This window comes from Thunnus albacares, chromosome 16, assembly GCF_914725855.1.
Source record: "Thunnus albacares chromosome 16, fThuAlb1.1, whole genome shotgun sequence".
Lineage (NCBI taxonomy): Eukaryota > Metazoa > Chordata > Actinopteri > Scombriformes > Scombridae > Thunnus > Thunnus albacares.
The window spans coordinates 22,440,695-22,468,669 of NC_058121.1; the positions used below are offsets into that span (position 1 = coordinate 22,440,695).

Below are 27,975 nucleotides of genomic sequence, written 5' to 3' on the forward strand. Positions count from 1 at the left end.
GCTAACCTATGTTGCTGCTGCCTGCAGCTTTATATTTAACAGACAGATATGAGAGTGTCATCAAACTTCTCTAAACTCTCCTCCAGGCATAAGAAAGCCTGAGAGATCAAAAGTGAGCACAGGACTGTGTCTGATGAGCTAGCCAATATGATTTTAGTTTCCAGGGAAGCTCAACAGGTTGCCAAGGACAGAGAAAGGAGGGAGCTCATTGTGGCCTTACGTCCTATGGGGAACGAAGAAGGTTAAGTAAGAAAATTATTCAATTTCTCATCGAACACTTCCCAAATTGTCAAATGATTCCTGAAATCTTAGTTGAACCAGAGGAATTCCTCTATGTGTGTGTATGTGAAACGTCTTGAAATGTGGTACTCAGTACAGTAGAGCTAAAACCTGAAAAATATTTAACAGGGTATCAGAGAAAGCGTTGCAGTCAAGTTTTACATATGAAATAGTTTGAAAAGAACATTTGCCCTGCACTCTGTTGTGAACCACAGCATAGTTAGGTTCACATATGCACATGCAGCGAGCCCACTGCAGGGTTAAACTCTTATAGCAACAGGAAGATTATTATGTTTTCAATTTGCCCACCAACACATTATTTGTTCGCTGATTCTCTTCTTATATGAGCAAACTTTGCTTTCAGGATTGTTACAAATATTTGAAATTGCCCATGATTCCCGCAGGCTTCCTTTGCTCCTGCTGTGGAAGAGTGGCTATTGATTTTGCTTTGTGCCTCTGAGCAAATCTCATACGGATCTCACAAATGACAACAAATGAAAATTGCTGAGAGTTATAGATTGCGTGTTCTGCAGGGCTTCGGAAGATTATTATGACAGAATGGGGCTGTTAAACAAGTAATGGGCATGGGTGTTACTTGGTGTCAGTGTCACAGTAAGGAAGTGTGTGTGTTAGGGGTGGTGGTGTGTGTGCGTTTGTGTAAATTCTTAAGTTTTACCTTTGTGTATCTGCATCAAACCTCTGCACAATGTTATTTCATAGTAAATATGTTCATCAAAGGAATACTTTAACATTTTGGGAAACGCATTAATTCACTTTCTTAAGGAGAGTTAGAGAAGAAGATTGATACCATACCTATTTACCTCGGTAAATATGAAACTACAGGAAACATTAGCTCAGATTAATTTAGCAAGACTGGAGGCAGTGGGGAAACAGCTAGCCTTGCTCTGTCCAAAGGCAAAAGGAATCTGCCTACCAGCACCTCTAAAACTAACTGATAAACACATTATATCCATATAAAGACAAAGCAAAAAAACAACAACAAAAGGTTACACATATGACTGTTTATTAGAGGGGTGCAATGACGTAGACTACTCGTGACATCACTGCACCCAGCCAAAAAATGGGCTAGTTCACCTGATAAAACCACAGCCTATGGTTTTTTTCACTTTGTTTTTTGAACAGAAAACAAGCTGTAACATGTTTATCAGTGAGCTTTAGATGTCGGTGGATTTTTGTTACCTCATGACAGAAACCGCTAGCTGTTTCCCTCTTTCCAGTCTAAATGCTTAGATAAGCTAATCGGCTTCTAAAAAGAAAATGCACGTAGCTCCCAAAATGTCAAACAATTTCTTTTAAAGGACGAATGTGTAAGATTTAGTGGCATCTAGCAGTAAGGTTGCAGATTGCAACCACCTGAATACCCCTCCCCCTCCCCTTCCAAGCACATAGGAGAACCTGCAGTGGCCGCAAAACTTGTTTGTCAGTTCTGGGATACTGTAGAAATATGGCGGTGCAACATGGTGGGCTCCGTGGAAGGGGATCAGCTCCCTATGTAGATATAAAGGGCTCATTCTAAGGTACCAAAAACACAATTCTTACTTTAATGGGATTATACACTAATTGAAACATACTTATGAATATGCCAAATCCATTCCACTAGATGCCGCTAAATCCTACACACTGGACCTTTAAAGTAAAACTTCAAGTCTTGAAGTGAAGTCTTAAACCCCAACAGAAATCAGTTTAGTCAATACAAATGTGATTTTACACATTTTGCTGAAAATGTAAGAACCCTGTTTCTTTGAGGGAAAACAACAGCAGGAAACTTTATCAAATGTTTATTGTACATACATTGTTATCAATGTTTATTTTACAGTAATACAAAGTGAATGTAGAATTACATAAATGATCAACTCCCTGGCACTGAATGGTGTAATTCCATTAACCAGGCAACCAAACAATATCCCTCAGGGTTGATAGCATTATCGTGCAGGAGTGGCAGTAAACATGCACACTACTGACATGAGCACACACTGCAATTTTACAACATGGTACAGTATGGTATGCCACCTTTCTACACAAAGTATAGACCTTGTAGACCTTGCAGACTTGTTTTCACTAACTTTGGGGGTTTTTCAGGTTGCTACATTCATTTACTCACTAAAAATCCATCCTAACTTTAGAAACTACACTACCACTACAGGACAAACTTTATCTTGTATTTTATCCCAGAGTTTCATGACTCACCCCTTGACCTTTTTAAAGTGATCAGCTGAAACGTCCATTCTTTTGTGCTGAACTTATACTGCACATTTGAAGCGCAGTAATGCAATTAAACTGGTCATAGCCTGCATCCAAACCCTGCTAGAACAATGATCCTTTTTTTCTGTAATACCTCCCTTGTGAGTATGATTTCAGTTGTTCCAGCCAATTGGTATGGAGAGCAGGGTATCCAACTACTAGCCAAGACATTAAAAATATAAATGTAACTGACTATATAAGACCATGAAGTCATATTATAGTCTCCTTATTAGTGGCAGTACTATATAAAAAAGTGTGTTTGAGAGACTGTGGTGAAAAAACAGATATAATCATAGCTCAGGGATACAACATGACAAAGATGACTGCATATTTAAAATGTGTAGAGATTTGAAAATTAAATTTCCCCTTGGCCTGCGATGAGCTGCCAGTTTTCTGCAGTCATGTAAACTGCTGTAAACTGTGTGTGTGTGTTTGTATGTGTGTGTGTGTGTGCACCTAATTAGCGTTTCTCTGACAGCCAGCAACAACACACACATGAATTAACATCATTGGTTGGTTAACACTCAAGTGTGCCACAAAAGGAAGATTTCCAGTCTAACTTTGAGCATTTTATTGTATTGATTTATTGGGGGGTTTTTGTAGATCACCTAACATCTTTACTGCGCCTGTGGTTTTTGTTAAAATGAACATTCCAACATTCTTTGAAAGCTGCAGGCATGTCAGGTGCGGATGTAATTGAGTGATGATAAAAAAACACAATGGGCTGTTTCTCGGCTTGTGTCAGCACCTCCTTCATAACAAACAGGACACAGATGAGTCCCTCCCTAAGCTGAGCCACATAAAGCAAAGGCAGTTGAATGACTGACAGCAGTTGGTGTTGGTGAGCTACAGGAGTGTCAAGCAGTATACAATGTAAGTTTTAAAGCCTACATTTTGTTTCTTTATTACTGTGTATAATCGTGGCTGTTCTTGGAGAATGTATCCTGAAAAATATCGGTCTCTACTTTTGTTTGCACTTTATGTTTACTGGACAACTATCGGATTGATTAGAAAAATTCACATGTACCCACTTGGGTGGATCATGAATTTTGCTTCTACTAGTTTGTGTTTACTTTGTCTGTTTTGCCATTCTCCAGAGAACACTAGGACAATGGCTCCAGTAGGGATGGTCGGCATGTTGGGTTGGTTTTCAACCCCAGAGGTGGGCATCATCTCCCTCATCGTCTTCCTCGTCCTCAGCATCACTCTCGTCGCCCTCTGCGCCAGCTGTCACAGGTGAGGAAAACAACAGTGAGAAGGGACAATGATTTGAGTATATTTTTGTTGAATCATGTGTGTTTTCCTCCAGTATACCGTCATATGTAAGCTGAAACAACCATTTGCACTTCTTCCTGCTGTCACTTCCAGGGAGTTAAAGGGTTTATGTACACTTAATAAGTAATCCTTTACCAACACTGCCACACAGTATAAAACAAATCTTCTCCTGTTTGGTGTTGCTGCTCACAATAGGTCAGCGGATTCATTTTTCTGTCCCCAGACTTGTAGAGCTTTAATTGCTATTCATCATTTTCCAGCAACACACAACAGAGACTTGTTAGACTCGATAGGTGGTTTTTGATGAAGGGTGTTGCCTGTTTGAAGAGCAGGAAGCAGACAAATAGCTTTCTAAGACTGAGATAGTTGTGTCATATGGGCTGGGTTTGGATGATTAACCTTCAATAGCCAGATGCTCCAGATGAGATCTTTGTATGTTTTATGTGCACACCTACTTTGGTGTTTTCACACACATCCAAGCATGTATGTATGTCTTTGCACGCCCATTTCTGCGGTCGTCTCGCTAAACATACCAGTGACAGTGACACAGAGGGATTGTGGGGGTGAAACAACAGTCTTATCTTCTGCAGTCTGCCTCTGCACATTCCTGGGTATGCTTGTCACTCAGTGGAATGAAACCAGAATGGGACTGTACTGAGAGACAGGAATCATAATTCATGACTCAGAAGGTTGGTTTGTATATTTAAAGGAAGGCAGCACATTGGTGCTAACGTGTGTTGATTGAGATAAGACAAAGAATAGATGTGGTGCAATGTTGCATCAGGTAAAAAAAATTGACAGAAGTCTGATTTGTAATCTCACAAGTTCAATAGACTGATAAGGGCTGAAAACTGTGTGTATTCCTTTCTTTCAATCGCTGAGAGAGATGCATTACTATAAACTTATAAACCTATACATTTTTTGGAAAGTACACACACCAGACCTGTGTTTAAATTGAGACTATGTAACTTCTGAATAAGAAATAACACTATCTTCATTTTGCAGATAGAAAGTTTAGTAAGCAATAAAACTTAACGCAACATTATAACAACAGTAAAGTGTGGGAGTTTGGCCCAAAACAGCGAGTCCAGCAGACCTTAACTTTGAGTCCAATTCTGATCTTAAGCAATGGACTAGTTGGAGCCAAAAAGTTGACTTGAGCCTGAAATTATATTGTACTAATGACAGTTTAAACTATCACAGCCCTTCCCAAACTTCAGCAGTAAAATGAGCTATTCAGCCTGACCCCAACTGAGCCAGTTAGATTAAGGATATTAAGGATTTACTGTATTGTTGCACTTGATTATTGAATGTTGCAAGGAGGCTAAGAGGAGGCTAAGAGTGCTGAGGGCAGGATGATGGCCAATATAGACACAAAGACTTTTTAGACCAGAAGAACCAGAAGACCTGGTGTACCTGTCTGAGTGTGAACTGGGATGATAAGGAAAAGGACCAAACAGGCAGATGGACAGAACTTTAAAAGTCCCGTTGGAGCCATAAATCAAACCTACATGTAATCAGAACTGTATGCACCTTTGTTCCCAGACACAATGAGTACACACATACCATCATAACAACTGATAACCACTAATTTCATTTGTTGTCATCCACAGAAACAGTAGCAACGCGTATGACGTGAGCGGCGGAGCAACGGTATGAACTGCCTCGCTGTTTTCTTCTTCTCTCTCTCTCTCTTATTTCCAGTTCTTTCCATCCCTCTCTCCACCTCAATTGGTCTTACACCAAAGATCTCGTTCCATTCATGCAACAGCACCTTCTATATCTAAATGTAGCCTGTAGTATCTATTGCAGTTCATTAGCTGCCAATTAGGAGCAATAAGTGGCTGATTATGAGCAGGAGGCTGTGATGATGTAGCTGATATTGGCCTCATTAGATCTAAACCAAGCAAATCCATGAGACTGATGAAAATAGATTAGATTCAATTAGAATGTCTAATTACATGAAGTTTTGCTCAAAGAGTATTAGAAAGAATAATACCCAATACCAAAATCCATTATAATAAAAAAGATACTTTATTTTAGAACACACTAAAAATGACATTTACCACTGTCATTTTACAACCATAACATACATAAAGGCAAAAATTAAAGAATATGAAATCGCCAAAGGAAAACACTTGGTAATGATACAAAAAAGGAATTAAAGATGTATAGGAATAGGACAAATTCCACCTATAAAGAGCTACTTAAATGATAAGATGGATTTAGAGAGTCTGGTCTCATCTACGTGGACTTTCCAAAGTTTTGAGCCTCCAAAATCAAAAAACTTTGTCTCCTTTGGGGTTAATTCTAGACCACCGACTTTAGCTTGTAAGAGTTTAACAGGCGCCTTAAATGTATGTAGTTAAATCCTAAAATCGGTTCTGAACTGTCGACTACTGTAAGGATGCTACAATTGGCTTAATATAAACTCCTCATTTGGCACCAATTTTTTTCACTGCATTAATATTGTGATAAAGTGTGTAAAATACTGCAATGAGATCTATCTAGGAGGATCTATCTTTGTGCGGGTATGTTAATGCATGATACCTGCAAGTGTCTAATGGAATTTATATGTCAAAAAAACACAATGATATGCTGTAATGAACTTAGGATATTTTACGAGGCCATACAGTGTAGTTTGTGGTTTGGGACTCACGAGCAATCTGCCACCAAATCAGTAAAAATCACCAAATCCATTTCACAGGACACCAATTTAAAACTACAAAATCTAGCTCTTCAGGCTTGAAGCAGGAAGTGTGGTCTTCCTCCCACTCAGTTGAACAAACTCCCAGCACCTGCAACTCATTTTATGTGCCGTCTACCTCGGAAGGTCGAGGTTCCAAGTATCCATGATGGCATCACAGGCAGGGAAGGAGGAAACAATCTGAAATAAGAAAAAAAAACCCCAGTGTTGGATATGAAAAGTTTTTTTGTTCCAGTCAAGTGGCTGTTACTTTCCTGTGCTGGCCCCAAGTTCTTGAGAAGCGTCTGTCCCCACAGCATTTATGTAATATAATATATCTTATTTTTAGCTGCAAGCAGCAGCGTGTATAAAGGTCTCAGTATGCTTCAAACGAAGTAGGTTGTATGAGGTGTAGTGTGGCCATGTCGCAGGCAAAAGTCTTTGTACCTGTTCCAAGCAAACTTTGATACTTGATAGTTCTCTGTTGTACTCACAAAAAGTGAATGAAATAGTGGACTGGGGAACTGGGGGGCGGGGGACCAGTTCCCCAGTTTTGAAAAGGAAGTTCCAGACACTGTTCTGGACAGACAATCAGACAAGCACTTCATATGAAGCATACTGAGGTCTTCAGTCACTCTGTTGCTCTGTGTGTCCCAAAAAACGTGGAAAACCTTTCTGTGCATGAGCTACATTGACACAGAAAAACCCTAAATGCTGCTGCTTGGTAAAGCAGCTGGTTGCATCATGTCTTCAGTTAGATGTTTGTGTGACTAACATTTTACTTGTAAATAGTAACACACGCTCATTATAGCCTAAAGAATTTGAGAAATGTTGCGCCATCTTTGACTGAAATGTACAGAAAGCAGCATGCAGAGAGTGAGCATATTAACCAGTTAACCGTTATGATATAACAGCAATAAATTGTCAGCACTATTAATCTTAGTTGTTAAAAGATAGACAGTGAAACTCTAGCTGCCATGTGCATATGTGCACAGTAACTCACACCCCTTCTGTCTTTCTTTACGACAGACCGAGGGAGTAGTAGCAGCCAACGGAACCGCTGGCACGAAGACATCAGGAACCACCGGTGAGTTCTCTGCTAAGAGGAACACATTTTCAATCAAACATTTATGTTTCACTTACATTTCCTCATCTGAATTTCCAGACCCAGGGACCGTAGCCTACTCATCATGGAGGAACCACAAAGACATGCCTGCCAACACACTAGAGAGATCTACCATCCCCACCAACTAACCAGCTAGTTTTAGTCCTGAACACATCAACACAACAGCTCCGATTTTGTAAGACGAAGAAGAAAGAGGACAAATCATGCTGAATGTCCCATTGCACAGAACCCCAGTTTTCCACACTTGACATTGTCCCAAATGGACAGATGGATGGAAAAAGAGAGGAAGGGGAAAGTTGGCCCGGTCCTCTGCCAGCTCGAGCTACCATCCACACCTTGTCTTCATCACTTCAGGCCTTCAAATCTGGTTACAGACTTAAAGGAGGAACCTCTTTGGGGAGTCATCTTTTTTTATGAAGTTCATCTGACAAGAACTTTTCATCTTAAGATTTTCTATTGAATAACTGTTGATTCATCTGAGTATTTTACAGTATGCTTTTTTGAGAGTTTGAATATGGCATGTCTTTACCAATCATTTTTGTAATTAACTACACAGGAATTATCTTTGATTTAATTCTGAGAGTGTATAAAGGCAGTTATCAACTCTGGAAAATTTGCTGCAACTTGGCCCAAACTTGAAAACAGTTGCAATGCCAAAAGCTGTAATCAGTTTTGCAAGCAGCAAACTTGCCAGCGTTACTCTGTGTTGATTTTACCCTGATAGATATTTGAGAGTTTTGAGAGGCTTATTTGTCCAGTCTTGGAGCCGATATTACTCCAGGGTGTCTGCATGCTCAGAACGGTCACATGTACCTCTGACCACTGCTTACCATTACATTGTGTTGATTTTGACTGATAGGATAGCCTGCTCTCTCCAGGATGCAGATGAATTAAGATCCAGTTAGGAAATTACTACTTCATACTGTTAAAGGAACCCAGTATAGGGAGCTGATCAAATTATGTAATTGTCATGACGCTCTCTACTGAGTAAGACGCAGTAGAAGACTAGTTAAAGGCCAATACCAGTGTTTTTTTGACTTTAGTTTTTCTACTATAAATTGTGATACCACTCTCATCTCTGTCCATTAAATATGAAGCTAAAGCCAGGAGACAGTTAGCTTAGCTTAGCATAAAGACTGTAAGCAGGACCATCCAAAGGTAAAAGAAGAAAAAAAAGACACCTGTCAGCAAATCTAAAGCTCACTTATTAACACGTTATATGTTCTTTGTTTAATCTGTACACAAGCTGAAGTTTAAAGACAGCAACTTAGGGTTTTACGGGGGATTATGTGTATTTGCCTCCGGTCTTTGTGCTAAGCGAAGCTAAGCTACTCAACTGCTGGCTGTAGCTTCATGTTTAATGGACAGAGATGAGAGTGGTATCAATCTTCTCATGTAACTTTCATCAAAAAAGCAACACATATTTCCCAAAAGGTTTGTGCCAGCCATTTTCAAATGTATACTGAGTTTAAGATCTTTGCATGTACTATTTCTAGCAGTCACTGGTTTACAATCATTTCAAGAATGAAAATCAATCAGCAGACTCTTGAAAACGGCTGCAGTTTTGTAATCCAGCACAGTGAAAATCAGCTCATGTCTGCACTGCATTACCACACAAAAAATAATGGAACTTAGATTATATAACTTTGGCAAAACTGAATGCAGACTTGATGTTCACTGTGGTGGATTACGCCAACTCAAGCAAGTTTCAAGAGTCAGCTAACTGATTTTAATATTATATGGGAATCAGTGGAAACCATTGGCTGGCATTGTGAGAAAAACACATCCAAATTTTTTTGCAAAACGGTTGCTAAGTATATGTGATTTGTAGTATGAGGGATAAAACATGAAAAAAAAAACCTGGGATGTTCCTTTTATCATAATATTTGTCACAATGTTATCCCCCCCACTGATTGTACAGGAAGTGGCTTTTTGCTTATGTATTGCATGTGTTGATACTGGGGATTTTTCTAACCTTTGGTGCACTTTCTTTATCAACGTAGGGATCAACTATCTGTTTGCATTTGCTCTTTTGTGTTCTTTAATTTCTGCAATGCTCCAGTGTTTCTCAGTCTGCTGCAATACAGTCCCTGATCTGGCCAGCTGGCACAGATGAAGTCTATGCTTTATTGTAAACATGCACGACATTCATGATACTTCTGACTCTGTTTCTTCTGGAAACACAGTGACAGTTTAAAACCCATAGTTGGCCTCACTGGTCGATTGTGATGATGTGGGAGTGGCACTTTGCTTTACTGAGAATTCAAAGTGAATCAAAGGTCACAAGACCTCAAAGCAGGGTGGAGTTGTCATTCTTGTAATGCCAGTTGTCATGCCATGCGTTGCCATATTAATCCACTGAACTGTCCAAATAAAACACACCCAAGTGAGACAACAATCATGTCACTCTCATTCTCTTACCACTATGCATTGCTTAAGTAAAAACCAGCTTCAGACAGACGTATTATCACCATTTAAGTTGATATGGCCAACAGTTGCATCCAGTAGAAACAAAGTAACATTTAACATTCATTTTTAGTTGTGTTTCTGGACATCTGACCATCATTCAAGTCCAATATTTACTCTCCTTTTAGCTGTGTTTCAGTCTCCATCGAACTCCTGAGGGAAATATCAGACTGTTTCACTGCTAAATGCTGCACTGTGTTCACTAGCTGGTTGCTAACATGGGTTTATCAGAGCTGCTTTGCTGGAAACAAGGCTGATGAAAGTTTTGAGAGTGAAAAGTGAGAGGAACGCCGCTGATGGATGATAATTATCTGTGGGTTCGTCACTACGGGCAACGCCTTTCACATATAAGGAGTCATGTCATCCATTGTTGATATAAGCTGATAATAGCTGCTTTAAATTCCACATTACAAAGGCAATTCCATTTTAAATAAACAATTAGCACCAAAAGTGTTTGTATGTAAATTATAGAATAAAATATGTCATTCAGTATTCTCCTCACTAACTGGCTGTGTCGGTGCCCTTAAGACACATTTTATCTAAAGATAATTTAGGGGTTTAGTAGGTATCGTTAACAAGCATCTTCTAAGAGTGGGTGACATCACTGACAAGATATCTCATTTAGTAATGACTTGAAATTGAACTTCATCCAACTACCAGGCTTCACCCAAACTGTCATCAACAGTACCACCCATCTAAACTGGCTCCATTTGGCCACTGACCACAGCCCATAAAATCCTTAATATCTATTGTACAATAGCACCTGAGTGTCTCATTAAAATCTATTGTATTACAGATTCTTTAAAGGTTAACTCCTGCTATGTAAATTAATCATCTGCTCATATTAATCACAATCTGTCCAACCAGTAAAGTCAGTTGTCAGCGGGCCAGTTGAGGTTTCACAGCGTCATTAATGAATCAAACAGGAAGAGAAGGAATTCTGTCTGGTTTAGGAATCAGATTGGGACTAGGATTGGGTTACTCTCGTTCTCTTTGACTGTGTCGGTGCTCAGACCCTAAAATCCCTGCTGACTGGATGTCTGGTGGAGAGGGTGCAGACAGCCGACACTAATCCAGTCTCTCTAACGCACACAGAAACACACACACATACAAGCACGGGCGCTGCAACACACCAGGAACACACATGCAAGTCGTGTTTGATCTCTATGTGGGAAATTTATCATGTGATGTTGGGGGTTGATATGCTGGATGCCATTTTTACTAGTTTTGAGCTATTTGATAAAATGTGCTAATGGTGTGTAGAATACTGATCTGTGTGTCTTAACATAAAATTTAAATGACAGTTATCTCTTTATATTACATCAATAGCAAAAAGTTGCATATACTAAAAAAATTGATTGGGATTTAATAATATTTCTAAAGGAACTGACAATATAGTGAGTTTGGGCTGCAACTATCAATTGTTTTCATTATCAGTTAATCTGTCTATTATATCCTCAGTTAATCGATTACTTGCTTGGTTGATAAAATGATGAAAAATGTTGATCACTGTTTCCCAAAGCCTAAGCTAAAATGTCTTGTTTTGTCCCATTCAACAGTCCACAACCCAAAGATATTCAGTTTAGTATCATAGAGGACTAAAGACACCAGAAAATATTTACATTTAAGAAGCTGGAACAGAGAATTTTGAGATTTCTTCTTTAAAAAAATTGCTAAAAACAGTTATCAAAACAGCTGGTGATTAATTTTCTGACTAATTGTTGCAGCTCTATAGTGAATATGTCTGAGTGACTTCATGGTAGTTTTTTTTTTTTTCATTCAAATAGCAAACATACATTCAAATCTTCTCTCTATTTTCAATGCAATGCATTGTAAAGTATGCTGTAAGTAAAGAAAATTCCCATTTATTGAGGACAGAATCCAAATAATCAACACCAGTTCTGATCCTCATGTGGCTCAGAGTCATTATCAGATGAACAAACCTCTTGATTTGTGTGTGTGCTTCAGACACACAGGCAGACAGACACACACACACACACACACACAGACAGTCAGACAAACAGACAGACACACAAGCAGTCAGAAACACAGACAGTCAGACAGAGAGTGAAGATGCTGCTGCTGCTGCTGCTGCTGCTGCTGCTCTGGTAACCCCTCACCTAGATCATCCTTTTGTGCACGGCGCGCTGCAGGCTGATATCTCTGCGCTCTGCCCAGCTGTCACCGCCGGCATTGGTCCACCAAGCAGACACACGTAGGCGGCGCGTAGCCGACCGACCGACCAACCCCCTTTTCCCCCGGCAGACTGCGAGCCGGCGAGCGGCGGGACAGCCGAGCAGCAACGACCCGCTGCTGCGCTGCAACGGGACGGACAGGACAGAGGGCTCCGGCGGCCGAGTAAGTACATGAAGATATGTTGTTTATTACTAAAATAACAGGTTTTGTGTTGCAGCAGGCACAGTGGAAACATTGTTTTCCTTCAGCAGTGTGTGTTGGGGGAGGGAGGGGGTGTTTCTCCTGATCTCAATCTGCGTTGCCGGGTGGAGATCAGTGATGTAGTTGAATGATGGTAAACTGACTCTCAGACGTTTATTATTACCCTAAAACACATCATAACCACTACTATAAATAATTATAACTAGGCAACATATTTGTTTGGAAAAGTGCTTTCTTCAAAGCTTTTATCTTCGTGTACAACTTGCATTAAATTTTCAGCAGCCTACTCACAAGGACAAACAGAGATTTACTGACTTAAATTTAAATGCATAAAAAGTCATTTTTTCTAATGTAAATACGAGTTTAAGTGGGTTAACCTCCACCTCCATCAGTGGGGAGGGGGGGGGGGATGACGTTATTTTTTAGTTATGTTATTAACACTGTTTATTCGTTTTCTTCCGTCTTTTCTTTGCTGTTTTATTTGTCATATATGTGAATGAAAGCGTTCCCTTCGTTTTTATTTCACTTTTATGTCACAAAGAAGGTTATTTTCAGCAGTATTCCCCCGTCCAGCTCCGTCCCTCCCGGCGAAACTCGTGTCTGCACACGTTGTCAGAAAGGGGGTGTGTTACTGGGGGATCAGGAGCCAGCCAATCAGCGGCGGCGCCCCACCCACACTGTGGCACTTGTTTACTACTGAAGCTCGGCGCTGATTGGCGGAAAGGTGGGGAAAAAATCGGGCTTTATGCTGCGTTCGGGTGCACTGAAACAGATGGGAGATTGGAGCTTCAGGGTTAAAAATACTGTTCGGAAAGTAAACAACAGCACTGTTTCCTTCCACCTCCCGTTTCTGTATGACTCTATGAATGAAGGAATAGTTTTATTTTCCTGTCTGGTCATTTACATGAACCGTCCCTCATGGAATTATCCAGACACACTAAAAACAAACCAAACATTCAGGGAAGTTAACACACCATAATCCAACAGCACAATACACAAGTATCATCCAAACATAAACATAAACATCCAAACATTCACATAAACACAATCCAAACATAAACATAAACATCATCCAAACATAAACATCATTTAAACATAAATATCCAAACATAAACATAAACACCATCCAAATATAAACATTAACATCATCCAAACATAAACATCATCTAAACATAAATATCCAAACATAAACATAAACATCATCCAAACATAAACATAAACCTCTCACAAATAATGTTACAGGAGATATCCCACAATGGAAAAACAACAAATATACAAACACACAAACAGAGCCCCCTAAGCACAAGACATAATATACAAATCCAAACAAAACAAAATCTGCATCCATTGGTGCCAAATACTGAATATTTGATCCAGTTAATAAACCAACATTCTACAATCCATTTAAAATAGAGTGAGGAATTTATCAACCCCATGCTTTGGAAAAATAGTCAGAAAATGCAAAAATATGACCAAAAAGGTGTTCAAATAAAGCTCCATTCTTCATACTTAGCAAATCTAAATCAGGGACATGAACTCTTCAAACAATATTTGTTGTAAATCCTGATATAAACAGTATAGAATGAAATGAGTATAATAAGTAATAATGTTTAATATCCATCATAGGGGTTCATCAAAATTAACTAAGGTATTTTGTAATCTTATTCACTTTAAGATACAGCCACATTTTATACAATATAAAATAGTGGCCTATAAGTAAGTAAACTTTATTTGTTTATCATAGATATAAGTTACAAAGTGCCTTACAAGGCTTAATACACATACAAAAAGAAAGAAAACTAGATGAAGTGACCATCCAAGATAGATGATTAAAAAGTGCAAAACTAAAACACACAATACACAATAAAAATACACAATGGAAAAACATAAAACGCTGATTCGGTGCATACTGGTCACCCGAACGCCTCTCTAAACAGTTGTGTCTTTAGCTGCTTTTTAAATGAATCAGCAGACCGTAAGGGTGCGGGCAGAACATTTCATAGTTTAGGTGCCACGGCCTCAAAAGCTCGATCACCATGGGTCTTAAGGGGGGGGGGGTGGGAGGGGGGTTTGTGCGTGGGACAGGCAGCAGTTTTAGCATATTTGACCCAAGAGAGCAAGCTGATGAGTCAGGGTCTAGTAGCTCAGCCACATATGCAGGAGCCTGACGATGCAATGCTCTGTAAGGATTTTAAACTGGATCCTTTTCACAACAGGGAGCCAGTGAAGAGATTTAAGTAGCCGACAGCTTTATATTGATATGTTTGTTTGTTTTTATGTTGTGTTTTTTATGTATGGTATTTATATATTATAATCAGAATAATAACAGAAGTGATATAGAATAAAACTAAACATTGTTATTATTAGTAGTATGTAGGGCTGCAACTAACGATTATTTTCATTCTTGATTAAGCTGTCAGTTATTTAAATTATTTTTATGACTCATCACTTAATCATTTAATAATTTTCAGAAAAGAGTGCAAATGCCCCCTCGCAATTTCCCAGAGCTCAAGGCGTCGTGTGAAAATGGTTTATGTCCAATTAAGAACTCTGAAACCTAAAGATATTTAATTTACAACCATATGAATCTGAGAAAAAGCAGCAAATACTCACATCTGAGAATCTGAAAACAGGAAACACTGCTATTGTTTTTCTTTTTCACAGTCAGTTAATAATCAAAAAGGCTGAGGATTCATTTTCTGTCGATCGGCTGATCAATTAATTGTTTCAGTGCTGTTATTTATTTATTTATGGCTGTGATATGAACTCAAACGTCACTCACTTTGTGCATGTGTTTGCGTATGAAGCTGATCAGGACCAACCAGATTCTTAAGTAGAGTCCATTCATCGAGTTTGACAGATTAAAATGACTTTAACACATGACACATAGTGGATGTTGGAACTTGAACACCGCAAAGTCACTGCTTTGAGACGTTCGACAATTAATCAAGATTATTCCCACATTTCTTGAACGCAGCATCGCTCCCATTTTACCTCTATGGGCGACCGGCCACAATGAATGCACCCAAAAACGTCAGATTACATGGACGTTGCTGTTATCAGTCGCGTACTTTTATCAGTGTAGACAACAAAACTACAACAAGATTTTGGTCGAGCCACTATCTAAATCCACACAAGTCTGTGTTCGCTTCAGATTCCTGCAATAATTTTCAAATCCCCCCGTGGTGCGTTGCTCTGCACTGTCAGGCAGAGAGATGCAAGATGGAATGAGTGCATGAGTGTTTGCCAACTCTCACTAGTCGGCAAAATCTCAAAGCCGCCTTCTGTTAAGATCAACATGTTTGTTCATCAGACAAATCATAATATTTATCATTTGACGCCATGGTTTATTCAGAGCATATTCTCTCTAACTGGAAATAACCTTTAACCTTCATTACTTCATGTTTTAGAGAAGGAGGCTGTGCAAGTATTTCAGCAAAAGTTACCTACGGAAATTTATGGTGAATATTATATAAAAAACAAAAGTTGCACCAATTTTACACATGAAGTTCAGTTTATTCATCACAGGAGGACAACTACGCCTGTGAAAACATGTTGTATACTTCCTCCTGTGGCTCTGGAGAGAGCTCGGAACGAAATAACCCTGATGACGTCATAGTGATGTCATCAGGGTTATCTCAGCTTGAGCTTGACTTGGATTACAAACTGAAGATGTGAATGTGAAAGAAGTGGACTTTCAGGAGGGAGCAAGTGTTGACATAAAGATGCTATTGAGTTGCATCATGGGAAATGTAGGATCCAGTGTTTTTTGGAGCTTGACCCATGTTAGAAACTAAAAGACAGGATATCTGGACGTCTGCTGCTTCCTCCTTTTTTAATCTGTTACTTGTGACTTCCCCAACTCAGTGCTAAGTCGCTGGGGTACGTCTTTAATAGGCGATTTTAGGAATATAACATATACCGTAGAGACGTTTAAAAAATGCACTGTGATATTTTGATCGGTTTAAATCTCACGCTCTCCCCGGTGTCTCGTCTACAGGAAGGTGCGACACTGTGCTGAGTCCCCTCACTGTGTGCAGCAGCACCATGGCAGCTATGGGACCTGAGAACAGAGCAGGAGCGGGGCCAGCAGGGACGGCAGCCTGCCCGATGGGAGTACAGGCCCGCGTCTCTACGACGACGCACAACGGGCCTGACGTGCAGCGGACTCTGGTAGGTAGACCGACAGGAATGAGACTCCCGTTCCAAGTTAAATGGACATAAATGTGTTAATTTCCATGAACTTACCTGTTTATTCTGGCGTCATTCAACTCTCGATGTTCGTTAACTTACTGATTCATTCATTCACATCTGTCACCGTGTTCAGTATGAATCCAGTCAGTTGTTGAGACATTTTGGGTAAACAGCAGGCAGTATGTTGGTTTATACTTGTCCAATTCATGCTTGCATGCTGGCGTTATGGGTGTGTTTTGATCATAACAAAGTTTAAACCCTCGCTGAGGAAAAACTAAGAGCACCGACAAATGGGATTATTTCTTTCCCCCTGTGTTAGACGTAATGCTCTGCCTGGTCAGGGGTTGGCAGCCGCTTCCTTTTCATACTGTTTCCCTGGCAGATCTCGTTGTCTGCAGGCAGGACGACACAGATGGACAGGAAATTTTCTCTTAACTGCTTTATTCACGGCAACAGCGAGACTCGGTCGCAGGATATCAAAGACTCGTGTAAACAGCTTAACCCAAATAACCAGAGTATGACCAATACGATGTCCGTGTAAGCTGTCATTGATTTGCTTCACTCCCGGGTAATTGGAAGTGTAGCGTTGGAAGCTAATTAAAGCCGACTGTTTCGCACTCTTAACTCATGATTTCATTACCTCCCTCTGAAGGTGTACATGCAGAGCTGCGTCCAGGCCGAGAAAGCATTCATGGAGAGCGGGAATCACAAAAACAAGACATCGGTTCACCTGCAGAGGGAGGCTGAGCGAGGCTGGAGTAACCTGGCAGCTCCTCTGCAAACTGTGGCGCCCACAATGCACCACGGCAACACGTCGGCTACCGGAGAGCCGCCGTACAGGTGAGGGATAGGTCGCAGTGTAAGAATGTGTGGAGGCGGACTTTATCGCACCAGAGTCTAAGCGTGATCTGTCTTTGTTCTGTCCAGTTTCCGCAGCCCGGAGTCAGTGGAGATGGACGAGATCATGGCAGCCATGGTCCTGACCAGTCTGTCCTGTAGCCCTGTGGTCCAGAGTCCCCCACAAACAGATACTGGACCAGGTCTGTCTCACTTCACTAACACACAGCCTGATCTGTGTCCCTGCTATTCTTCAGCACCACTTCCTGAAGGCACCTCATATAAAGGGCTTATCAGTTGTAAGAAACGGCTTTATTAATGGTTAACAAATCATTAACGAGCACTTAATAGATCCTTTCTGTTTTGTAAGAATGCAGTTATGTATGCTGGTAATCCCTTAATGAACTTTCTAATAAACCATCAAGTCAGTTATAAATGTTCATAAGTGATATCATATTTTTACAGGGTTTTAATAATTATTTCTATATATTAATAAGTAAATAAAGTGGTCTAACAAGTTAAAGAGTTTTCACCATTTGGACACCCAAATGTTGTCATTAATGGCTTATAACTCACATGTAAAGCATTATTAAATGATTTATTAACCATTAATAAAGCCATTAGTTCAATCTTTTAAAACTTTTATAAAGGGTGCTTTATCAGACAGTGGTATTCTGCAGTAATAGACCACCAGTCTTGTAAAAACCAGCTTCAGTCTAATGAGCTCTGTCAGCAAACATTTGTGGGCTGGCTTTAAAATATATTGAAATTAAAAGAAGGTCTATTTTTATTTGCTAAGTGTGTTTTTAGGAATCTTATATCTTAGAGGTTAAGTTTGTTTAAATCATTTATTCTGCAAGTTCAGTCTTTGGTCTGAGAGAAACAGAATTTCATTTTAATGGTTGCAGGTTCTGAGAAATGACACTAAAAGCAGCCGTGGATCCAAAGCAAATACATAAGTTGGACGCAAAACCAAAACTTTCCCTATTAACTCTCCTAGAAAAACAATATGTTAAACAGGAGTCTAGTTTAGTACAGTATAAGTTACTGCAGTGGTCTTGTATAGATGGAGTGGTCATTTTACATGCTCATTTCTCTACTATTTAAAGTTTTCAATAAGGTCTCTTGTGGCATTTATGGGATAATATTAAATGCATCATTTTAGTATAAGAGAAGAGTTTTAAAGCCTGCAAACCTTAGCTGACATTAGCCACCGCAAGCTACAGGTCATACCAGACTGAGTCAGGCTGCTGCAGGGTTTTACTGCTTATGAATCCAACTTTTCATTTTTTAATAGATGAACGTGTTCTTTCTTGTCTCACTTTAAGTAGAATTTGATGTGAAAATTCTGCCGTGTTTCTCGTATATCAATGAAAAACTCGGTATGTCTAAAATATCGGTATAGGTCGACTTTCCTTATTTAACTTTGATTAAAGTAAGAGAGTTTGCCTGTTTAAAAATAGATTACTTGCTATTTTAGATTTTTAGGCAAAGTGATAAACAAAATATTAATAAACAGGGAAAAAGAGCAAACAGGGAGTGAAAGAACTAAGAGAGTATTAAATGATGGTAAAACTGTCTCAGAAAATAGACGCACATCAGAACTTTGGCACCAGTGTGGGACACCTGCTGTTCTCTGTAGGATGGGCAGAGAGAAAAGCAGCAGAGAGCAGTCCCAAATGCACAGTGTCTATTTTAATCACAAAGGAGCCTGGGATATTGGAAATATAAACCATAAGGTATATTTCATGCAGGATTGAACCAGTGTCCTCAACTCAATGATAACTTAACGTGTGTTTTGTTTGAGAGGTAAATAAAAAGAAAAGAAATAATTTTCTTGAAAACTAAACTGTGAAATCTACCTTCCTGTAGCTGGCTCGTCATCGTCAGCTGACATGGAGTGCGGCGGCGGCGAGCTCTCTGACAGCGGCAGCAGTGGCTACTGGAGTTGGGACCACGGCAACGTGAGCCCAGCCCCGTCGCCGTCTGTCACAGAGATGGACAGCAGTCCCGATGAAGGTCTACACATGGAACTGGAGCAGGGAGAGGAGCTTAATGCCAAAAAGCCAAAGGTACGAAGCTGTACATGGTTTTTACTGCTCAACTCTTAGCAACATATGATGTCTCAGAATCCTTTATAAACATATCAAATATTTAGTTTGTTGCAGTTATGCTGTAGCGTATAAGATGTTTCTGTATCTCTGCTGTGTTTTGTCTCATAGAGCTCCTTCAGAGGTGTTTATAAGTGTTTGTGGCCCAATTGCGGCAAGGTGCTCACGTCTTCAGTCGGAATAAAAAGACACATCCGGGTGCTGCATCTGGGGTGAGCTGCCATCTTGAATATTTTCATTTACATTTACAATCATTACATAGTGAAGATACAGATACCTTGATTTGATAGATATTGACATTTTCCACAAAACTATTTTTCCACTTAACAAAAGAAGCCGAAGATTTCTAAAGTTACATGTTGTCTAGCTTTACAAGAGCTTTCCCTAAATAAACAATAGTCTGAAATCTATATAATGTAGATTTAAATCAAAAACTATCTAAAGAACTAGTCAACAAGACACATCTGACCAGACATTTGATGCCAGCATTTTGGTACTTGACAGTTTTTGATACTCTATGTATTGAAAAAAAGTAAAGTCAATCAGCAATATTCATATAATATTGATATATGACATTCTAGGTTTTTCAGCTGTATGTCTACATTGTGCGGCCGCTTCTCCATTGTAGACCGAGCTCCAGACAGTTTAGCCCTTTAGAATATTTCTAAGCTGGAAAACATCATTAAAAAAACAAGAGGAAATAAAATTTTCAGGTTGTGGAAGAGCTCTGACTTAGTTACGGAAAGTGATGAAACATTTTTGAGACTTTATATCTGGGCCACAGTGAGTGCTTCTTTTAGTAACAGTCCAAACAACCTCCTGTTTTTCCTCTGTGTGTCCACCGCTCTCTGTCCCTCCATCACGCATACACACACCCACTAACACACAGCAGTGGGTCAGACCAGTCCCAGAGAGAAGAAGACTTCTACTACACCAAGATCTCCTGTGAGACGATGGACGCCAGCTGCGCACCGGCTCCCTCCCAGCAGGCTCTGGGCCAGGCCTCGTCCTCTCATCTCAGCTGGGCTTCCTGTGGTTCTCCTCCGGGTTCGGGGCTTCAGATCCCGCCGGCGCACAGGCCCAGGTCCAACTCAACTTCCGGCCCGGGCCCGAACAGGCCCAGTCCGCTCAGCCAGTCAGCCCCCAGCAGCTTCTGGCAGATCCACTCAGAGCATCTCTATCAGGTGGGTGCAGCAGTGTTTTCCTGAGTCGCTAAGGAGTTTTGGCCTACTGACTGTGACAGCCGTCAAGTTTTGGCAGGAAAAGTGCTTGAATGCTGCATTAGTACCTTTGGGTTTGTCCGGTGCCAAACAAGATATTATTTTATAGTATTTGCTTGGCTGCCAATAAATCCACTTGCTTTAATTTGATGATTTAGAAATTATATTATCTCTACAAAAGGTTAGGAAATAAAACACCAAAAGATATATTTGACAAAAGAGATAAAGAAGAAAGTTTGATATGTGATAAAGAGGTAGTGGTGTGCTCGAGGACTGTTTTTATTATATAAAAGTCAAGAAAAATGCAGGTGCTCCTGAAATAAAAGGTCATCCTTTCCTTCCAAATAGTTTGATATTTTGGGAAATACACTTATTTACTTTCTTGCCAAAAGTTTGATGAAAAAGATCAATACCACTCTCATGTCTGTACTCTTAATTATGAAACTACATCCAGGCAGGCGTGTAATCACCACGGGGGGACAGAGGGTCACGTCTTCCCTAATATTTGTTATTGACATGACATCAGTTTGCCCCAGAAGCTGAAAGAAAGCTTATTTGTTCACTCAATCTTAAGTGTAAAACCGACTCCAAAAATGAACTGGATGTGCGTCATTCACAGAAAACCTCCCGCGTCTCATTGATCACAGACCACAGAATAATGAAAACAGCAGGGAACACAAAAGCTTCAAAATATGTGTCTTTATTTAGCAGAACTTCTCCACAATCACAAACCAACTTTCATGTATTTTGCTTCTTTTATTTCTCTAGTATTTTGCATCTATAACATAATCTACTGAAATACAGCTATTAATGTGACTCAGGCAGGTCTGAAACGTGTTAAATTAATGTCTGAATCTTACAATAATGTTGTTCAGGTGTAACTGAATGTATCTGGGATTTTGCAGGAACATCAGTACTGTATGTTCTGTTTGTTGTCTGCAGCTGGCGGCTTTGTGTGTCAGATTATGTTCTCCGAGTTTATTAAATACCTGCAGCATCACACAGCAGCTGAAATGATAAGTGCATCTTTAAATTGATAGTGATGTGCACGTTTACGCACACACAGCACAGCGGTGGTAACTTCATTAACACCAGATCGGTCAGGATCTGACGGTAATTAATGTTCTGTGTTCTGCTACACATCTACACAGCTGTTACACACCGATTCCAGTTTTATATGGTGGAATTGTTTGTAATAAAAGAGCCTTTATGGATGAATCCTGAGCTACATCACAGCTGTCAGGGCTGTTTTTTTTAAAAGTTTAAGTAGATAAAAGTCAAAGATAAGCCTACTACCCCATACCCACTCTTACATCCAGGAGTGTGTTAGCCTAGCTTAGCATAAAGACAGGAAACAGGGGGAAACTGCTAGCCTGGCTCTGTCCAAAGTTTTAAAAAATACACTTGAACAAACAAGATATAGTGAGTTTGTATAATGTGTACTTAGTGAACTTTAGAGGTGCTAGAAGGTGGATTTTGTCACCTTTAGACAGAGCCAGGCTAACTGTGTCACCTTGTTCCCAGTTTATGCTAAGCTAAGCTAACTGGCTGCTTCACATTAAGTGTACAGGCATGAGAGTGGTATCTATATTTCCATTTAATCCTTAGCTGAAAAGCAAATAAACTGATTTCCCAGATGATTAATTAGTGTGGCGTGGTTGGATGTAGATATGCTTGACCAGCTGTAAAACCTGAAATGACACTAGCCCTACCAAAAATAATTTAATAACTCCCAATTTTAATGAAGACCTTTTTAATGCTCTATTAAAGGCTGATTGCTGTTTACAGGCTGTATAATTCACAGAGAACACTCCATGTAGTTTCAGGGAATGTTCAAAGTCATATTGATTTTCATCACAGAATACCTGTTTCCGTATTGACATTTAGGATGCCTCATTTCAAGAAATAGTTTCGTACTTCCTCGCATTTGAGTTCTTCTCTGAAAGAAGATACTGTTTTGGGAGATGAAATTGTTTGAGAGCGATGGAAGGAGACAGCATGGCCTTTGTTAGCATGAATTATTAAATGTCACGATTTTAGGGAATATGTGTGAATACAGGAATTAACCTTCCAAACATCACTGTTACTTATTGCTCTTATCGTCTTTTTCCATGAGACTGTAAATAAACAAAGAAACTAATGTAGCTAGATTCATTTCTCTACTAACTTTCTCAAAGGACATTAACATTAATCTGAGTTTCTGTGCCGGAGTTTCATGTTACGTGGTAATGGCGTTGTTTCAGAGGTCCTCCTTAGCCCACACCCCCCATGCAGATACCCCTCTAATGAGCCAATGAGCTACAACTTTGTTTATGCATCACAAAGCAGCACATTTCACTAGTGACCTGCATTTAGCCCCGTACCCCTGCGCCTGTAAATGAATGCTTTGTGACAGTGAGAGAGTAAGATGTCGGTTTGCTCGCTCCCCCAAGGAGACTAGACTCTCACCAGTCTGTAAAAGGCAGAAAAACAACACACTAACCCTTACAGTAGTAGTACTACGGCAGTTAAGACTCTGCATTCCCACTTTGGCCTGAATTGACCTACAAACTTTCTGAAAAATGTCCGCAGCACACTTAAAAATCAGCATGACAGTCAATTTTTTTGCATTTTACACATGATATAGATGTTATACAGTGTGACCATTTTCTACCACATTTGCTAGTAATTTCCTCATGGATGCAGAAATCCTGAGGAAAAAAGAGTGCGGGTTAAATTGCAGGTCAGTGCCACTGGTGGAGCAGTGTGTGTGTGTGTGTGTGTGTGTGTCATGGCTGCCAGCGGCTTGAGACGCCTGACCACAGCGTCACTCACACACTTTTTCTGATCAAGGCACACTCACTGTTACCACCAGGGTTAACGCAGTGGATGTGCGTCGTCGTGTTTTGTTTTCTGGATGCAATTTTAACCAATCTTCTCCACCTATTTCTGTTTCTGAGGGACGGGGTTGTTAAGAATGCAGTGGCGTGTGCTTTGTTCGGAGAGTTCAGGGTTGCACGGGGAGGAGAAATGGGGCAGAGGGAATGGGAACAACTTCACTGGAAACAATCGTTTAATGTGTGGCACTTTGGATGTTACGATATCCAACTGAGTGGAATCAAAAGCCTTGAATTGACAGTTTAGCCGAAAGTGGATTTTTAATGTTTAGAAATTTGTAGATTAGTGACTGTTTACTGTATTTCTATTGTCATAACTCATTTTATTCAAATGTTGTATTATGATTTCTGGTAGCCTAGTCTAGTTGGTTTGATATGACTCAGAATTAAAAACACAGCAATGATAATATAATAAACTTTTTTTTGCGTGGAACCGCTCTTAAAGCAGCTACAATCAACATTTTAATGACTATGTGTTATGTGAAACACTGCATGACTGTCAAAAAATGATAATCTAAACACAAGATGAAAACATAAAATGGCAAGGATGGACCGTTAAAACCGGAAGAAACACATTAAATATTCACAAATGCTTACTCGTAAAAGGAGTTAAAGATCTTGCATGTCTAATCTCGATTGGCAGAGTGTTCCACAGAAGTCGGCTAGCATGATTTTAATATGTTTGTATCTTTTGGTGCGAGTTATAATTGGGGCTTCAGCTTCCTGAACCAGTTAAAGACATAAAACTACACAAGAATCTGAATAAATCTAAGTGGGTTTACTTCACTTTATATTAATGGCTTTTTTCATCTAAATATCACCTACTTAATGTTGTGTAACTTTGGTACTTTAGCACATCATCAAATAGGCTTATTGTGTTGAATGATTAACTAGGTGAGATCCTTAAAGCTGCTTTATTTGATATCTTTATTTAAAAAAACAGATCACATAACTACATGTAATGTGAAAGGTGTCGCTCATAGTGACAAACTCACAGGGAATTATCACTCACCTTTGCAATCCTACAGAGTCTTTTAGCATCTTTCAGCTCATTGTTCTGGTTTTTACAAACCTCATCTTAAGTGTTTTGGTTCACTCTCACAACTCTCATCAACCAGTATCGGCAGGTAACTGTTTTATTGAAAAAAAAAAAAAAAAAAATATATATATATATATATATCAGAAAATAAGCCAACAAGAAGCTAAATGTCAAACACCAAACAGCAGATAAGCAGAGTTTAGAGCATTCAGCAGCTAAAAAGCCAGATGTTTTTCCTCAGGTGTTGGTGGAGACCAAAATACAGCTAAAAGGAGAGTGAATATTGGACTTATACATTTGCCAACTGGCCAGAAATAGCTCCAAATGAATGCTGATGATGCTCTGTGTCTGCTGGATGTGTAAATAAGCAACTGTTAGATAAAGAGTTCACCATATCAACTTTATCAGGTGTTAACAATGTTGTGTTTACAGCTTGTCTCAGCAGTCCCTATGTGGCCAAAACAGGTTGTCAACCACTTTAAGGTCCTTTAGATATGATGAATCATGTGTTGTCTCCTCTTCCCTCCCTCCAGGCCTGTAGTCCCGTCCAGGTATCGGTGGCCTCCAGAAGCCCCGGCTGCCAGGGTTCCACATCTGTCTCTGGTCACAGTAACGCTCCGGTGGGTCTTCGTTTCATTCTGTCTATTTGTCTTTTTTTTAGATACATTTTTTAGATACAGTAAGATTGTGTTTGTCTACCGCTGACAAATGCAATGACCAAACTGTCTTTTCCGTGACATATCATCCATTCAAGACTGCTTTTGTATTAACTCTCTTGTCGTCTGTTTGCCTCCTCAGATGGTGAAACCTCGCTGTCGGTCTGTCAGCGTCGGGGAGCAGTGGCTCCAACAGAACAGGCTTCAGACCATGAGTGCGTCGCCGTCCCGCACTCACTGCTCCTTCAGGTGAGACATCACATATCTGAATGTGTTGGTGTTCAGTGTCTGAAATTTTACATTTTTGACCTGCTGTTTACATTTTAAACAAGATTAAGAGTTTACACACCCACACTAGCGGCTCTGTGAGGTTGTACTTAGGAACAGTGGTGCTTTGAGCTAAATGCTAACTTCAGCATGCTAACGGTTAGCAGGTAATGTTTATGTCACATCTTAGTTTAGTGTGTTATCCTGCTAATATTTGCTAATTAGCACTAAACACAAATGGCATCATTAGTTTTGCAGGTATTTGGTCATAAACCAAAGTGTTTGGATCATCAGAGTTATTACAATTCATTCTGTGATGAACACGAATGTCTTTACAAATTTTTATGGTAATCCATCCAATAGTTGTCACTTGCATGGCTAATAAAAAAGACTATTACCTTTAATGCAAAATCCTTGAACACAAATGCTAATATGCCACCAGTACACTTCTTATTGTTATTTTTATTTCTATATATTGTTACATTTTCAACGTTATTTGAGGTTTTGCTGATTTACTCTGTAATGATAATGTTAAAGTTATCACACTTAAGTCCCATTAATAGATACATTTTTTGCAAATGGATACATTTGCTCATTCAAATCATATAGAAAACAACTCTGGAGACGTCTAGTGCAGTTGTTGATGCAAATCCATCCAATCCATCATCCATCATATTTTTTTAAATAAGCATTTTTGTGTTTCTCAATTGATTGAATTGAAAAAATAGGCCTGTTTTACTTTAACATTACAGCTGTAAACAAACTTTTAATACCTCTAGAAAAAAGAATAACTGATTTAGTTGTCTGTGTATTATTATTTCAATTATCTTCCTAATATTTTTTCAATTATTTGGTCTATAAAATGTCAGAAGATAGTTCAAAATGCAAAAGAAGCTTAGTGATGAGGCCATGCTGTTTTTAAAATATGACAGTTGAAATGTAGATTGTAGCTCACTATCAAGAAGATGCCTTACGAGTGTAAATGAGTCTTTACAAATAAAGAAATACTGATTTGGATCCACACAGGTGTACATTTTTCTGCAGCTTTCTGTTTTGATTCCTGTATCTGTCCGCCGCATCTGTCGCCCCCTAGTTATCATTTTATCACCCACTTTACTGCCGTCAGTAAAATCACATTTCCACAGCTCGGCCAACAGAGATAAAATTGATTCAATCATTGTCTCATTTGTTATCTATTTTCTCTCAGTCTCATATTTATAGAGACTGATGGCATCAAGCGTTTGTTTAAGCGCCCTTTCCCTGCCCTCTCCCTGCGCTTCTCATCCGACACGATGTCTGTCTTTACATCTTGCAGGAAGGGTCGCGGGGAGGCCAAAAAGTGCCGCAAGGTGTACGGAGTGGAGCGCAAGGATCAGTGGTGCACCGCCTGCCGCTGGAAAAAAGCCTGCCAGCGTTTCCCCGACTAAAAAAAACAACAGAAGCGTGACGGAGAGAGAGTCAGAGACAACGAGGTAGATGGATGGATGAGCGATTAAAAAAAAAGAGACTTTTATCAAAAAAAAAAAAAGAGGATATAGACGTATAAATCAGGGCCTGAGAGCCACTGAGCTGTTCTTTTACATGTGTTTTTTTTACTTTCAACCTGTTTTGTTTCTTTCCTAAAGGAATGCAAATGGAGTTTTCTGTATCTTTGTAACTCAACCCTGAGAACTGAAGTCTGCAATGGTGCTAAACTGTTGACTGACTTTTGACCATGTGATGTGCTAAAGCCTACAATACTCTCCTACTTTATCCAAAGGTCATATTACTGCCCCTGTAGCTCCACTGTATTAGACTGCTACTTGGCTGTTTCTTTATTCCAACCCTCTCTTCCAGTGGTTACACAGTGGTTATGATGTACATTATATTGTGTGCTTTGAGTTACGTACGAGTATTTTATACCTTTTTTTTTTTTTTTTTTTTTTTTTTTTTAAATCGTCTTGTTCAGCCTGTGTATTGGGCAGATAAATTTTTCTCTTTTTTTTTTCTGAATTTTCATGTTTTTTGGCACTTTGTTGGAATATACATTCACAAGAATAAGCTACATTTGGTTTGACTCAACCAGGTTCCCTCCAAGAAATGGATTTCCTTCCTGCCCATGTATTGGTATATGACCAGTGTTAATGGTTTTATCCGTGAAGCTTTGGAATCATGGCGATGGGATTAGCGTTAGGGGAATGAGTTTGTAATAGCAATAAAAAAAGAGGAAATATATTGTCAAACACAAATTAAAAAGCACTGAGAATTTGACACGTTTTTGGTTTTTTTTGTTCTTTTTTTTTCT

General features: G+C 39.5%; 1 protein-coding gene and 1 long non-coding RNA gene across 3 annotated transcripts; one reads left to right on the forward strand and one right to left on the reverse strand.

Annotated features, from left to right (window-relative positions):
- Positions 1-3,687: 3,687 nt before the first annotated feature.
- LOC122965341 lies at positions 3,688-12,299 on the reverse strand. Its single transcript, XR_006398206.1, has 3 exons — positions 12,215-12,299; positions 6,476-6,703; positions 3,688-3,768 (listed from the first exon to the last, which is right to left on the reverse strand). It is a non-coding gene; the product is annotated as an uncharacterized LOC122965341 (long non-coding RNA).
- Positions 12,300-12,350: 51 nt separating this feature from the next.
- On the forward strand, positions 12,351-27,941 carry znf395b (zinc finger protein 395b). 2 transcript variants are annotated; one of them, XM_044377502.1, is made up of 10 exons: positions 12,351-12,452; positions 16,492-16,664; positions 17,338-17,525; positions 17,613-17,725; positions 19,395-19,594; positions 19,745-19,845; positions 20,523-20,817; positions 25,302-25,388; positions 25,567-25,673; positions 27,007-27,941. In XM_044377502.1, exons 2-10 carry the CDS (start codon positions 16,539-16,541, stop codon positions 27,116-27,118), a joined length of 1,329 nt encoding a protein of 442 aa, XP_044233437.1. In that variant the 5' UTR covers positions 12,351-12,452; positions 16,492-16,538; the 3' UTR covers positions 27,119-27,941. The 2 variants fall into 2 exon arrangements, with proteins under 2 accessions (XP_044233437.1, XP_044233438.1); XM_044377503.1 differs by having other exon boundaries at positions 20,526-20,817.
- Positions 27,942-27,975: the final 34 nt, after the last annotated feature.